Raw genomic sequence first — 15,822 nt, 5'->3', positions numbered from 1 at the left:
TTTTTTTAAAACAAATCCAGATGGCATTCAAAACAACGACTGCTGTAATAGCCTACCTCAGTCACTAAAATGCATAATCCTAAATGCAGTATGCAATTCTCAAATATTTTTACAATTGTTATTAATCTTAAACATAATATTCAGAGTGAAGAATGTCAGCACTGACATGTAACTGCATAGAGGTGTCCTTAACACCAATCACTCTTTATTACCACACTGTACTGTGTATAACAATATTCTCAAAATAATTGAGGGTTCATAGCCATAGCTACTCATAATGTAAATGTAGGAATTACCCATGATTATTGCCTGTCAGAGTCGCCTAGATATTCACCTTTGTTGTTAATTTCACTGTGATAATTCTTATTCTCTGGAATCTTTTTAGGATATTAATTACAGGCCCACCCACTGAGAGAACAAAGATGAGAATATTTCTTGAGCTGTATGTTGAGGCTGAGCATCTGCACTGCTATGTAGGTACAATACTGTCCCCTGCTGGAAAGTCTCTACACTCCTCATGCTGCAGAGTTCTACTAAAGGTACACACCCTACCATTATCTTCAAGTCTATTCATCTTCTCACAGTTTTCACTGCAGCAGCTGTGAATCTAGATGACATATGGCCCCATTATTATAAGACACAATACATGGGCTATAAAATTAAGTGAAGTTTCACAGAAGTAACATGAAGATCAACTTGTTCCACTCAGATTATAACAAAGAAGAGTATTTGTTGTCTTTAATAATAGAGTTAGGCAGTAAGCATGTAATATGTTCACATGAAATATTAATGAGTGAATTTTCTTTCAAGAAGTTTGTGCCACGACATTTAAAGTCCCATAACAACACAAGAAATACATGTGTAAGAAAAATAATTAGACATAATTGAAGTATCAAATTGTAAGTATCTCATAAAGAGCAAGACCCTCAACATGAGATAAATGCACTTCTAACTGTGTTATGTCTGTCTGAAAGGTAAGAAATGTATTGTGTATTGTATGTGTCAAAATCAGTTGAAATAAGTCATTCAGACTTCTCAAAGGCCAAATATGATGTAGCTGAAGGGACAAAGCCGATATCAGTCTACTGTCTTTGGACGAATGAGAGTGCCATTACCCTCTATAGGCTGTAGGGCAGTTGTTTCCAGCCTTGGCTCTGCATATTTTTGTGTTTTTCCTGCATTAATATATATGCTCAAACTAATCAGGTAATTAAGGTCAACCTGAAATCGAAATGTGGCTAGTCGAATAAGTATGTTTATCATACACTGCGATTAAAGGACAAAAAGTCTTGTTATTCCATAATCTGATCATAGTATAGAGACGTTTGCTGGTCTTGAAAACGTCTCCTGAATTTTGATTACATAACCTTGCATCAGTAGGCTGAGGGAAAAATATTAACGAATAATGTCATGTTTCACCTCTCCCTCCCACCATCTCCACCTATGATCGTGTGAAATGCTCAGCTAGCTCAGAAACCCTCCCTAAAACTACGTTTAACTTGGAAATATGTCACGGTACGGACTGCAATATTAATGTAATTATATTAACACTGACTTTAACAAGCCCTTCCTGAGCTGAAGTGAGTGTATTCGAGATTGGAAAACATAAAAATGTGCAGGGCAGGGCTACTCTGTCAGGAACAGGGTTGGAAACCACTGCTGTAGGAAATACGACTCCTTCCCAGAGGAACCCCCAAACGACAGCAAGGGAGCGTTTTCCAGATTAAAAGTCAGCATCATCTCCTCCGTACAACGGGAAATTTCAGCTTGTTGCCCTGCTCCATTTGTTTTCTCTCCTCCTTTAAAGCCTTGTACTTCCATTTGGGCACCTGTAGGTACTGCGAATCTCCCCTGTGACGGATCCTCTCGGGCACGTAAGTGGGTGGCGGGGCCTTGCAAAGGCGTACCTTGGGCACCACCATACCAGGTCGTACGCTGCTCCTGCGCATCATATGCAGCGGTAGCAGGCTGCTCCTGCGCAGTGCCACGGTTGAAGCCAGCGCCATATCATGCAGCGCAGGAGGCTGCAGGCTGGCACGCCGCTCCCGCTTCTTGGGCACCAGCAGCACACGAGAGTTCTGGAAGAGGCGCTTGTAATTGCTGAGGCGTTCGGGCCCCAGCCTCCTCAGCTCATCCAGCCGCTGCTTGCGGAGAATATCCGGCACTGGTGGCCGCCGTTTGCCCACACAGGGTGGGCTCCCTGGACACACAGTGTGGCAGGCTATGGCCACCAGCGGGCTGGCCAGTGCTGTGGTCATGCGCACCATATAGTCCAATACACCCTCCTCCAGCGGTTCCGTCTTCGTCCTGAAGACAAACGCAGCGCAGGCACGCTCTGATATTGTCCTCCAGCACGATTTGGGTTCCTGTGCCTGCTCCACCAGCTCCCTTAGTGCAGGCCACTCCATGCTGAAGGAGTCACAGAACTGCTCGGCACACGGCTGTGCCATCAGCCGTAAAATCACCCGTGCGGTCTCATGGCGGCCCGTGAAGAGGGCCCATTCACGTGGTGTCAGCTTGCGTCCGTAGTCTCTCGCTTCGATGTCTGCTCCTACAGGAGTGCAGTACAAAAAAACATGGCCATAAACAGTAATGATTCAGAAAAAATTGGTGATAGCAATTTCAAGGAACCAGAATTTCTAACTATAAAATTGGTTGATGTCATTAAATAGATAGATAGATAGATAGATAGATAGATAGATAGATAGATAGATAAACTTGAATAGCAGAATCTCAGCCTTAAATAATATAAACAAGACACTTAAAAATCACCTGAACCCTAGCCTTTCAAATAGATAGATAAATAAACAACATAAACTCTCGAAATGTAGATTTTTTTCAACAACAGCTGGTCACTTTGTCTTTATGTGTTTATATGGTGTAGTACAGCATTTCCAGCCTAATACTGTTTGGTTGTTGTTCAAAATAACATTCCATTCTTGAGTGTGTTGTTTTTTTTTTTTTCTCACACATACGCTTTATCAGTTGGATCAGTTGGAATGCAGATAAGGCAATGGAACCATAATGTTGGCAGATTTCATCAGCTATATGATATATTGGTGGGGCCCTAATTCAGAATCTCAACCTGAGACCTTGTGCGGTGAACAATTTTATACCCTCCCTGCTCTGACACACCTGACTCGGCTCATGAACGGCTTGATAAATACCCAGTGGGATGAATCAGAGCTGGGAAAATGCCTGAGACATCTCTACTGAGAAACAAATGGAATATGAAGTTCTGCAGTACGGTACCTGACATCATTAGGGCTCGAACACAGTCGGCCCGGCCCTGCATGGCCGCCTTCATCATGGCTGTGAAGCCATGGCAGTTCCTGCGTTCGATGTCCAGTCCAGAAAAGTAATTCAGCAGATAGTTGGTGATCATAATGTGACCTGAATTTCAGTTACAGACATAACATTTCATTAGTTATAAACACAGACGTTTTTGCTTAATTACTTTGTGCCTAAGCAGCCTGACTTACAGCACTGCCCAATGATTCAACAAACCTGTGTGTGCAATTACATCCCCAATTCCAATGAAGTTGGGACGTTGTGTAAAACATAAATAAAAACAGAATAAGATGATTTGCAAATCCTTTTCAACCTATATTCAATTGAATACACTACAAAGACAAGATATTTAATGTTCAAACTTTATTGTTTTTTGCAAATATTCACTCATTTTGAATTTGATGCCTGCAACACGTTCCAAAGAAGTTGGGACGGGGCATGTTTACCACTGTGTTACATCACCTTTCCTTTTAACAACACTCAATAAGCATTTGGGAACTGAGGACACTAATTGTTGAAGCTTTGTAGGTGAAATACTTTCCCATACTTGCTTGATCTACAACTTCACTTGCTCAACAGTCCGGGGTCTCCGTTGTCGTATTTTGCGCTTCATAATGCGCCACACATTTTCAATGGGAGACAGGTCTGGACTGCAGGCAGGCCAGTCTAGTACCTGCACTCTTTTACTACGAAGCCACGCTGTTGTAACACGTGCAGAATGTGGCTTGGCATTATCTTGCTGAAATAAGCAGGACGTTCCTGAAAAAGACGCTGCTTGGATGGCAGCATATGTTGCTCCAAAACCTGTATGTACCTTTCAGCATTAATGGTCCTTCACAGATGTGCAAGTTAGCCATGCCATGGGCACTAACACACCCCCATATCATCAGAGATGCTGGCTTTTGAACTTTGCACTGATAACAATCCGGACAGTCCTTTTCCTCTTTGGCCCGGAGGACACGACGTCCATGATTTCCAAAAACCATTTGAAATGTGGACTCGTCAGACCACAGGACACTTTTCCACTTCGCGTCAGTCCATCTGAGATGAGTTCAGGTCCAGAGAACTGGCGGCGTTTCTGGGTGTTGTTGATATATGGCTTTCGCTTTGCATGGCAGATTTTTAACTTGCACTTGTAGATGGAGCGACGAACTGTGTTCACTGACAGTGGTTTTCTGAAGTGTTCCTGAGCCCATGTGGGAATATCCGTTACAGAATGATGTTGGTTTTTAATGCAGTGCCGCCTGAGGGATCGAAGGTCACGGGCATTCAATGTTAGTCTTCTGCCTTGCTGCTTACTTGCAGAGATTTCTCCAGATTCTCTGAATCTTTTGATGATATTATGGACTGTAGATGATGAAATCCCTAAATTCCTTGCGACTGCACATTGAGAAACATTGTTCTTAAACTGTTGGACTATTTGCTCACGCAGTTGTTCACAAAGTGGTGAACCTCGCCCCATCCTTGCTTGTGAAATACTGAGCCTTTCCATGATGCTCCCTTTATACCCAATCATGACACTCATTAGTTTCCAATTAACCTGTTCACCTGTGGAATGTTCCAAACAGGTGTTTTTGGAGCATTCCTCAACTTTCTCACTCTTTTGTTGCCCCTGTCTTAACTTCTTTGGAACGTGTTGCAGGCATCAAATTCAAAATGAGTGAATATCTGCAAAAAACAATAAAGTTTATCCATTTGAACATTAAATATCTTGTCTTTGTAGTGTATTCAATTGAATATAGGTTGAAAAGGATTTGCAAATCATTGTATTCTGTTTTTATTTGTTTTACACAACGTCCCAACTTCATTGGAATTGGGGTTGTAATTTTCAATACAGTTATGACCTCATTGTGAGTAAGATGACCACAAAGTTTGACTGTAGTGCAGCCATTTTAGCTGGAATTTCCAGACCTAAGCAGTTCTTTGTGGTGAATTAAGTTACCTGTAGGTACTCAGACCAGCAACATTCATGTCCATACATTCAACAAAAATGCATTCAAGTACTATTTTTCAAATGTAATGATATGCTTTCAGGTTTTATATGTGGTTCTGTCTCATCTACCTGCTTGTGCAGCTGTAATTAGGGCAGTGTTTCCCTCGTTGTCTTGCCAGTTCACGTTCACGTACGGACACTGCGTGAGAGCGATGACCACATCCACGTAACCCTGGTAGCACGCCACTATCAAGCCTGTCTGTCGTCCACAAAACATAATATGGGTTACCTTCTTGGTGTGCAGAGATCATATTTCTTGATGACAAGAGGTTTTTTAAAAAGCACAGGTAAAGGCCTTAAACAAGTGTTTCCTGACTCTTGAGTGGTGTTTTTTTTTTTTCTCATACATATTACTGCTGCTTTATCAGTTGGATTTTCGCTAATGCAGATAAGGTAATGGAACCATAATGTTGGCGGATTTCATTTCATTGGTGGGGCCCTAATTCAGAATCTCAACCTGAGGATTTGTGCAGTGAACAAAGCCCTAAACAAGTGTTTCCTGGCTTAGTCCCAGGAACCCTCAGCTGGTTAGTGAAGTTTTGCTGTGTTCCAGCTCCTAACCACCAGAACTGAGCAGTTAATAACTGAACACTTGGTACAAGTATTCTGGGACCTGATAAAGAGCAAAACTCCACAAGTTTAAGAACCAATGGCCTACATAAGGCATTCTTAGATCAAATATCATATATTTCCTGCCCCAAACTGATCAATTAATCATGAAAAGCTTGGTAATTATCAGATCACATGTTTACCAGGTGTGATCGAGATTACTTGGAACTCTGCATCATGGTGGGTGTGGAGATCTGGATTTGAGAATCCCTGACTAGTTGAGCTGAGAAATCACTGGCCTAATCCTGGGGACCCCCACCCTACACACTTCCAAGCAATCTCTGACTAAAAACACATGATATATCTCTTCATCAGCTGTATCAGGTGTGCTGGACACAAATGCAGGAAACTGTGCAAGACAAATGGTCCCCAGAACTGGAGCTAGAATCTTTACGCTGATCTATCAGTTACGGTCACTGCCTGTAGGTTATTTAAGGACAGGGACTCAACAAGGTGAGTGGATCATCCTTCAAGAACGAAGAGATTAATGAATTTAGCAGGCGGGTCGCTAGAGCCATGAGGTCATAATCCAGAGAGTCACAGTGTCCACTGGATCAAGAGGTTTGCGTTTAGAACGTATTTAAACGCTTGACTTTGTGAGTTTGATCTTAGACCAAAAGAAAAGTGTAGCAGTAAGCCACAAATAGACTGCTTTAGTCAGTAAAATGAGATATGGCAGCTGTGTAAGTATCCATCAGTGTTCCCAGTACTGTAATAAATAAACACTTGGATATATGAGTATGAATGTAAATTTATACTGTGCATTTACTGTAAATTACTGTAAAAATGTAGACAGTAAATTGATTTTTGTATAACCTCAAACAGTTTAGCCATTAAAGACTAAAATCGCTAGGAGATGTAAAGATGAGCACATACTATGAGGGAACATAGAGAGAACATGGTGAATGTAGCGTTCTCTATGCTATATCATGCACATGCTACAGTATAGTACTGCTGCAGTGAAGATGTGATTATGGGGTAGTTGTGAAGGCAGATGGTCAGCCCCATAAAGACTATTAGTCAAGATTTAGCAGGGAACTCCCCTAGGATCGTCGGCTGCTGATATTTATCTCAGAATGGAGACCAAGTGAGATGTACATTGCGTTTATGTACAGCCTGTCAAACTCAAAAGAATCTGTATGTTTGGGGTGATGAGGAGCCTTCAGCTTGTTGCTGCAACTGGTTTTCAAGGATTAAATGACAGTACAGTAGGAAGAAAAGATATTAAAACCTGTATAAATGGAATTTGCTTTTGTTATTGATTATATCATGCTGTAGTTTTTCAGGCTGATTGAAGGAGCCATTCAAAGGGCAAAAGGTCTTTCCATTTGGAGTCACACACAGAATTCTTTTAAGTCCCTTTTAAAAACTGAATCTGGTGACATTAGTTGGTATAAATGATCTTGTAGGGGTTTTTGCAATGCTTGCAATTTACTACCATCCAAGAATGAGAATAGTATGAAATTTAGAGATGCCAGAAACACGGTAGCTCCCAGAAAGGAGTTTAAGGGCCTATGTGAGCGAACCTCATCATATTTTATAGGAAGCAAAATGTTAGGCTCTCTTAAGATGATTTGAGAAGGAAAACCCTTTTCTGAACTCCTAAAGCCTCCTGCCTCTTCAGGATCAGCAAGCTGACTAGTAGTGAGGGTGCTGAAACAGAACTTACACAGTGGGCACACACCTAATTCTCAAGGTCGTGGTGACCTCCACATTCGTACACCCCATGCCAACACAGGACCACAGCAAAGCAGCTGTTTGTGGATAAATCCAGAGATGTTCAGCGCTCCAGTGCCTAATAAAAGACACCTGCCCAAAATGATCAGTGAGCTTCCTCTATATTGGACTGTAGGAATTATCTTCATAAGCAGTGGTGTTCTTTTGCCACATATACTTTTTCCTGTTAGTTTCTAGGCATGTTCTTGCACATCTTATGTGTTCTTGTGCATATGCTGCCATGTGGCTTCCTGACATTTTTTTCCCCAGATATTCCCTGTACAGTGTGCAGTTGACTATAGAGATGGGAGATTTTATGCCACTTGCTTCTAAAACTTTGTGATCTTGTGCTGTTTGTTTTAGATTCATAAGACTTTTTTCTGTTGTTTGTTTCCATTTCTCTCATTTCTTGATTAAATTCTTTTACTGTTGGTAACGGTATCCCTAAATGATATCTGATGATAATTGATATCTCTTCACACCCTTTATCAGCTCTGAGAAAGGCCACTTTAGGTCCTCTGAAAGCTGTTCTTATTGGATTTTACCAGTTTGATTTTTATACAGTGTAGTAAGCAGTTATTAAAAGGGAAGCACCTGTGAATATACGTGGGATGCTGTTTGACATTTTAAGCCAGCCCTGAATCTTTTTTCACCTTAGGTTCATCAGTTATGACGCCAGTCCTTTTTACTGAAATCCTTCAGAGCTGCTTACGAGAAATCTTATAAAAACCCATGTCGATTTACTACTGATCTTTTTCAGAAATCAACAATTAAACTATGTTAAATGAATTCATTGAACTATCTGAAATGATTTCTTCTTCACTGTAAAGTGTTGTGATATAAAATGATCCATTTGCCCAGGATTCATAAACTGAGCTGGAGGTCATTTAAAGTGGACATCCATGTAAGCTTGCTATTTTGCCATTTCGCAGATAAAAAGTAAGAAGAGGGGAAGTACATGACGTTTTAGAACCACAGACAAGCCTGTAGACAAGCAAATTAAACTGCAACATGGAGAGCAGAGAGAGACAGACACATGAGACAGATGATGAGTGGAGACAGGAAAGAATAGATGAGAGCGACAGACATGTTACGCAGATAGAACACTAAAGGAGCCGAGAGAAAGGGTGAGTGACCCAAAACTGCATTTAATTGTTGACATTTTAGATCAGAAGAGAGTCTGCAAGCTGTCAGAAGTGTTTGTGATCAGTAAATATCATGTGTGGTCAGGTGTTTTAGTCCATTAACACAAGCAGGCTCCTAATTAGACAAGATGTTGGCAAAGAATGGTGTAACTTAAAGAGAATTTGCTGACTTTAACTTAGCACAATATTGAGGGTTGTGTCAGCACTACGGATAATTGGTACAGCATGAGAGACACCAGGGGGGGTGGGCTTAAGGGGCTTAAGCCCTGGATGTCCGCTGACTTTAGCACTGCCCCAAAGGGGTGCATTCAACTGTCCTGTTAACTATAGAAATAGACAAAAGTGACAAAATCCAGGCCAAGATGACTGGCACTACTGTTTTGTAGCCATCCAGTGTCCTAAAGAAGCACATTTCAACTTGTCTGACTGACTACAATGGAGGTGGAGGAAGAAAAAGTGTGAATTCCTTTCTAATTATTCCTTTAAGGATATAATTAACTACTCTTCTTTCTTAAGCAATGGTGGGAGTTAAGGAGTTGGAAAAAATTATCTTGGTTCATCAAGGGAGACGAGCTTTAAAGCAAATGACTCAGACATGCCTGTCTTTTTGACTGTGCCCTTGCAAGATATTAACCCAGCCTGCTTTGTTGTAGCAAGAGAAGAAGCGTTTGTTTTCTGTTTGGTTTAGAACTCCTCTGTCTGTTCGAAGTGACTCATTCACTGAGCTCAGCAAACATAAAGCGCAGACGCGACGTAATGCGGTGTGGGGCTGCAGGAACGGTTAGTGAAGACAAACAGATTCTGTGCCGGTACCAGGCAGTAAAGTGTGAAAGAGTGCGTCTTCCATTGCAAGCAACCCTGTTTCTCCCTCTGAGTCTGGAGAGACACAAAGCAGTGGGTCAGTGGGCGAAGCTCTGTTCTGTACACAGTAATTAGCTAGACACAGCTGTGTTTGAAAGAAGTCAGTGTAATTTCGGCTAAAATAATCCTCGACGAAAAGAAAATCTATCTCTATGAACCCAAATAACAACCGCATTTGGCCTTTTCTTTCCTCGGCACCATCTCGGGCTCCTTTTGGCTCGACCACTTCAAAAGATTTTTCAACCTTTATGCATAATTAAATTTTTAAGGCAGAAACTAAATTATTCCAAATGATTTGATGTCAAATGTGCCGTTCTAGAGAAATTTGCCAATTCAGAATCTGTCTGGGTTTGTTCACAACAGCAGTGATGGTAACCAAACTTCTGAGGTGTCTACACAAAATTTATTATGGGCGGCACGGTGGCGCGGTGGGTAGCGCTGTCGCCTCACAGCGAGGAGGGCCTGGGTTCGATTCAGGCCGGGTGACCATAGTCCTTTCTGTGTGGAGTTTGCATGTTCTCCCCGTGTCTGCGTGGGTTTCCTCCGGGTTCTCCGGTTTCCTCCCACAGTCCAAAGACATGCAGTCAGGCCGATTGGACATGCTGAATTGCCCCTAGGTGTGAGTGACTGTCTGTGTCTGTCTGTCTGCCCTGCAATGGACTGGTGACCTAACCCTATTTATGATGGAGAGGTGCATGCAGGGCGCTATAAGGCAAAACAGCCCCAAAGAAAACATAATTTTTGGATTTTTTTTTACTGCTTTATCTTTATCAATATTACATATAAAAACTCAAGAGACACATGTAAGTTCACTTGTCATTTTGGACCGTAAATAAAATGGCTATATTTGCACTCTAGACATCACGACCCCTTATTATTCGGTTATTAATCTTAAGACTTGAGGTGTTGTATTAGTGCACAGTAGGCCCTTTAAGACATACAATAAAATACAAATATACTGTAAAATCTAAATAAAAGAATATTTCAGTTAACAATAAGAACACATTTTTAAAAAATAAACAATTTAAAATATCTAAAGCAAATAAATCAAATAAATCAATGCAGAGATGAAATAAAATCATGAAATAAAAACAGTTCTCATCCGTCATGTTACTTAAAAGTAGTGTAAATTGAATAAAGGGTAGAAAACGTATTTTTCACCAAACAAAAAAATTGTTGCACACTAAAGGGACATTGTATAAAAATGACATGAAATGAATATGTAAATTACGTAGTTTAGACAGCGACATTAACATGTTGGCCCTTGTACGGATACTTTGAGAATGTGGCTAACATATTGCTGGATGGATATAGCTAGCTAGCACACTCTAAGCATGTAGATTCTTCATGAGCCTTTTAGAAGCTCTGGCGTGATTACGATGTGCTTGAGCCCGATCACAAACTGCAATCCGAGCTCCCATCTGTTCTGAGGCTTAGCTGGGAGCACCCCCACCCCCTGAGATTTACACGGTCAACAGGGCATCACACCAGCAGCTCAGGAGCAGACAACAAGAAGGACGCTGGCTTCAAGAGCGTGCCAGCGAACAAAAACTTAAGGTGCAGGGATTAAGGTCACTTGAGCCTGACAGTCTATTATTAAACACCCTTATTCCTAGCTGGCTCGTTGGCAGTGCATGTGCCACTGGATCTATGGTGGTGGCCACTTAAAGATATTTTATTATATTTTGGCAAACAAAAAAAAGAGAATAAAAGTATGCTGCATAGATAAAAAGCGGTAGACGCCAATTTGAAGCCTGAATTTTCTGCACCTTTTCCATTTATATAGTACGATAGATAGTATGTCATACAATGTCAGATACCACATAAGCTGAGATGAACACCTTGAAAGTCTGAGGTCTTGCTGATTCAAGTATGCCATTAGCACAATGCTAATTGGAGTACTTAAGCTTCCATTACTTGTTAGCTACATTAGCCTTGTAGCTCCAGTGTGAAACTAATGAAGCACACTTCACACCCTAAGCAACTTGGCTCTTTGACTACATTTGGGCTAATGGGGGAAAAAAACAGATTTTTTCCTGAACATTCTTGACAGTCCTCCACAATTTCAGCTCAAGTGGGCCTTGGTATTCGCATTTCTGCTTTTAAGTTGTGGATTCCTTTCTACTGCGCTTTTCCTCTGGGTATTTGTCCATTCCTTGGTGTCTTAGCACATCCTCCTGCCTTTTATTATGTGATGTGCGCTTCTTCTACATGTATATACTAAATTGCTTGACTTTAATTCAGCATATTGTACGCAGCAGTTGAAAAATTCAAAAGGGAAGAGAGAGGCAGCGTCAGCGTGAATGAACACATTCCCCAAAGTGCGGTCGGAGAGTCATGCATGCGCAGAGCTCTTTGATATGATAATAACCTTTGCATAAACATGACGCTCTTATCTACACCTATCAGTTTTAATATCATAATCACGGGCTCCTCGGGGCTTGGGAAGAAGCTTATTCCCACCACACAACGCCATTCTCTTTGCCATGAATATTTCCTAGAAATATGATACAGTTAATTATTATGAGATTATGAGCTTTTAGTAATAAGCAAAACGTGCATAATTCACACGATCTAGAATAAACGCATGCTCTCTGTTAATATTTGATATACATGGGAGCTCAAAATGAAACCATTTAAGTACAAAAGAGAAGCCTCGAGTTTCCCTTAAAATTCAAACGGCATTCTTTGAGGTTCATCTCCTTTGCTGAGCTATTCTAGAGAACTGAACAACATGCCATTATGTTGTCTGATTGTGCTTTCATAAGACTCGCATACATCTGTTTGGTCAAACTGCATATTTTGTTGATTTTCTAAATAAAAATAGCACATCTTCTACAGAGCACACACGTCTGTGCGTTTGAGTGCACGGTTACTGTTTATATGGTGAACTTAACATATTGGGAAATGTATGTATTATGTACCCCAGTATATTAAACTCCACAAACACATCCCTGTAAGAGGACATTTTGAAGTATTCTCACTCAGAATATCTATAAAACATGTGATTTGACAAGAGACATCCAAATCTTTGCATGTGGCTGCATAAATATAACTTGGCTTGTTCGTGTCCAGGTTAACATGAGCTGACTGAAATTCTGCATGGTTCCCCAAATAAGTTCAAATGTACCTTCATTCTGGTGTATTTGTAAACCTAAAGAGAACATTATATAAATGTTTCCTCTTTGGGGTTTAGAGCTTTGAGATCTCTTTGTTGCTAGACAGAACCATTCCAAGAGGACGCCTGACCTTTCAAATTGCTCTACTTGGCTCCAGCATTGAGCTTCCTTTCCAAGCGGAACAACCCTCAAATAGTTCTGCTGCAATGCTGCCCAAAGTAGGTCCCCTGGGCCAAAGCTGGCCTGTGAGGATGTTTAATTTGGCCCCATGTAAAGTTGCCCTAATGCCACCCCCTGGCCTGATGAAAGAGCAAAAATATTTTTACAGTATACACACACACACACACACACACACACACACACACACATCTTCTAAGCCACTTATCCTTCTGGGTCGCAGGGGGAGCTGGACAATTAGTAACCTACCAACATTATTTGTTTTGTATATTGTTCCGTTTTTTTTAGCGCTTGTCACACCATAACCATTGTACTTTGTTCCTCCGATGACAGAAAGCTTTGGCATCTCTTTTACCGGATCATTCAGTTGAAGATTTTTAGATATTATGCTCTAGGCCAGTGGTTCCAACCATATTTTGAGCACCACTGCTCTGCATACTTTAACATAGATGACGTAGGTGTATTGGAGCAGGGAATACAGTAAAATGTGCAGGACAAGATAGTCCAGGACCAGGACTTGGAAACGCTGGGTATGCTAAAGACATGTGGTTATGTAGAGGGTCCTACAGACAAAGCAGTAACTGGTAATTGGAGAGTGATTGTCTACTGGACAATTGATGTGGACGCCTACAGTTCAGCCTTGAGACAAAACCAGCTTGTTGGATTCTCCCATCTAAACTTACCCTTTTGTTCTTGTCCACTTCTCGCACTTCCTCTTCCGTGACTCCTTGGCGAATCATGATTTTGACTATGATGGCATTATTATTGCAACATGCCTTGAAAAAAGTGAGAGGTTCTGGACTCTCAGCCAACGGGGACCGATGATAGGTGATGGATTCATCAGGTGGATAGAAGGAATCATCCGATGCAATACTCTTGCTGTCTGGTAACTGGGAGAAATCAAACTCTTCAAATTCCTGGTAGACGTCATCGTCGTCATCATCAAAGTACTCATCATCTCCGCTGGAATGCTCCTCATTTCCATTGCTCCTCTGGACAGAAGATTCCGCAAATGCTCGGCAGGCTCCCACCTGACCATCCGTGCTGCCGTTCTGATCTTGTACCACAGGTAGACCTCCTCGAGGACAATCTCCAGTTATCAGCACCATTTAACCTGTGGCTTGGAATCCAGCAGGTGCAATAAAAGCTAAAACCCCAGAGCTCTCTGGACTCACAGTGTCACATAGTGGACGGTCATACTCAGAGATAGCCTTTGACATGAAGAACAAGAATAAAATTAAAACTCAAAAGCACCCCAAGCTGCACCTCTTACTGGCCCATTGAAGTTATCCGAATCGTCTGGGGTGAACTTCTTGTGCGTGTTCAGGGTTTATACAGCCAATCAAGTTCATTTTCAGTTTGATCATCCAGCTGAGACTTCACTTGATATGTTCCAGGAGATGCCATCTGTCAAGCTTCATTGCTTTATTGAATGTCCAGAGGAACCGTCATTGGAATGAATTCCATCGGAAAAACTGTGTCTGGAACAGGAGATACCACTGTCCAAGCTGAAGCCTCCTAATCCCTTTAGCCTCCCTCTCTCTCTCTCTCTCTCTCTCTCTCTCTCTGAAGACAGTAATCAGACTGTTACAGCAATAGTGGCACTTTGTGTCTGGCTACTCATGTAACAAATAACTAGTCACAGTAACTTGCTGATAGATTTACAGTGGACCATGCAAATGCCTATTTACATCACCACACTGAATGTAGGTCAAATATAAATAATAACGGTAATGTACTGAAAAACATCAATGTGAATCATAATTTCCCATTACTGTACAAGCAAAAGGTAGAGTTATTAATAAAATAGTTCAAATGAAAAATCAGAAAGAACATTTTGTAGTTAAGTGGTCATTCAGTTTCCTTTCACCATTTTTTTTTTCAACGTTATGTTTTGAAATGATGTTAAGATATTCAGAGTGATTTCATATAAAATGCTGTATTGTAGAGAAATTCAGACTCAGAAATGTTCACAGTGGTGGGGATAAGAAGCAGATGTCTGAAGAATTTACTGCCTTTAAAAGCTCTCTCACATATATATTTTGTATTTATATTAAAAAATACAAAAAACTCTAAACAATAATAAATAAATTAGAAATGATTAGTTGATCACTTATTATATGTGCACATTGTTCTAATAGGGTTAGCAGATTCAGGCTATCCAGTCACAGCTACCACACAGCTCCTCCTATGGGTGTATTTTGGTAAATGACATCTAATTGGCCTCGTCTAACTTGCCTTTTATCCCTCATATGTGCAAATCTATTTATTGATATAATTTGCAAAGTCCAACCACCAAATCCACTGAAAGTTTACTCAGACTTTATTCAGACATTTTATCAGAGAAATATCATTATACATTGTCACTGGCTTCAGTTCATTTTACTGTTGTCTAATAAAGGAAGGGATCTTTTCTATAAACTAATGTAAAAATGTAATCAAAGTCTCGCTAATAAGACACCAACTCTTTGTCCACATACAAGCTTAAGTGAGAAGACATCTAGAAATATATGCTGCCACTTAGCTGCCTCACAGGTTTCGATGATAGGCCAGACATGTAGCCTCTCTCTTGACACATTTTGTGTTGTTGTATAACTTCAACTCTGGCAGGTTACTAGGCTATCCTGTTTTTTTTCTGCCTGGGTAAGGCCATGAACCCAGGTTTGGAGAATTGGGCCATACCATACTTCACAGTGTGAATGAAGAGAGAATCTAGAACATGAACATATACAGTATGGTGCCAAAGTCACCATATATTTCATTTCCATTTTTAACAGCTGTTCAGAATCATTTATTCATTTTTCAGGAGTTTCAAAAACTGGATTCGCCACCCGATAAACAGTATTTGAAGCTCTCATCTTCGAGGGAAAGGAAATAAACAAGCTCCACTCTTGCTTCAGATGTGAAAAAA

At 40.9% G+C, this 15,822-nt stretch overlaps 1 protein-coding gene across 1 annotated transcript; it reads right to left on the bottom strand.

Moving 5' to 3' along the window:
• Window positions 1–710: 710 nt before the first annotated feature.
• On the bottom strand, window positions 711–14,390 carry ankrd33bb (ankyrin repeat domain 33Bb). Its single transcript, XM_017719670.2, has 4 exons — window positions 13,595–14,390; window positions 5,354–5,483; window positions 3,253–3,393; window positions 711–2,551 (listed from the first exon to the last, which is right to left on the bottom strand). Exons 1-4 carry the CDS (start codon window positions 14,018–14,020, stop codon window positions 1,737–1,739), a joined length of 1,512 nt encoding a protein of 503 aa, XP_017575159.1. The 5' UTR covers window positions 14,021–14,390; the 3' UTR covers window positions 711–1,736.
• Between the last annotated feature and the right edge of the window lie 1,432 nt (window positions 14,391–15,822).

Source organism: Pygocentrus nattereri, chromosome 2 (assembly GCF_015220715.1).
Source record: "Pygocentrus nattereri isolate fPygNat1 chromosome 2, fPygNat1.pri, whole genome shotgun sequence".
NCBI lineage: Eukaryota > Metazoa > Chordata > Actinopteri > Characiformes > Serrasalmidae > Pygocentrus > Pygocentrus nattereri.
Note: the sequence above shows the minus strand (reverse complement) of the source record. Positions and strands in the feature narration are given on the sequence as shown.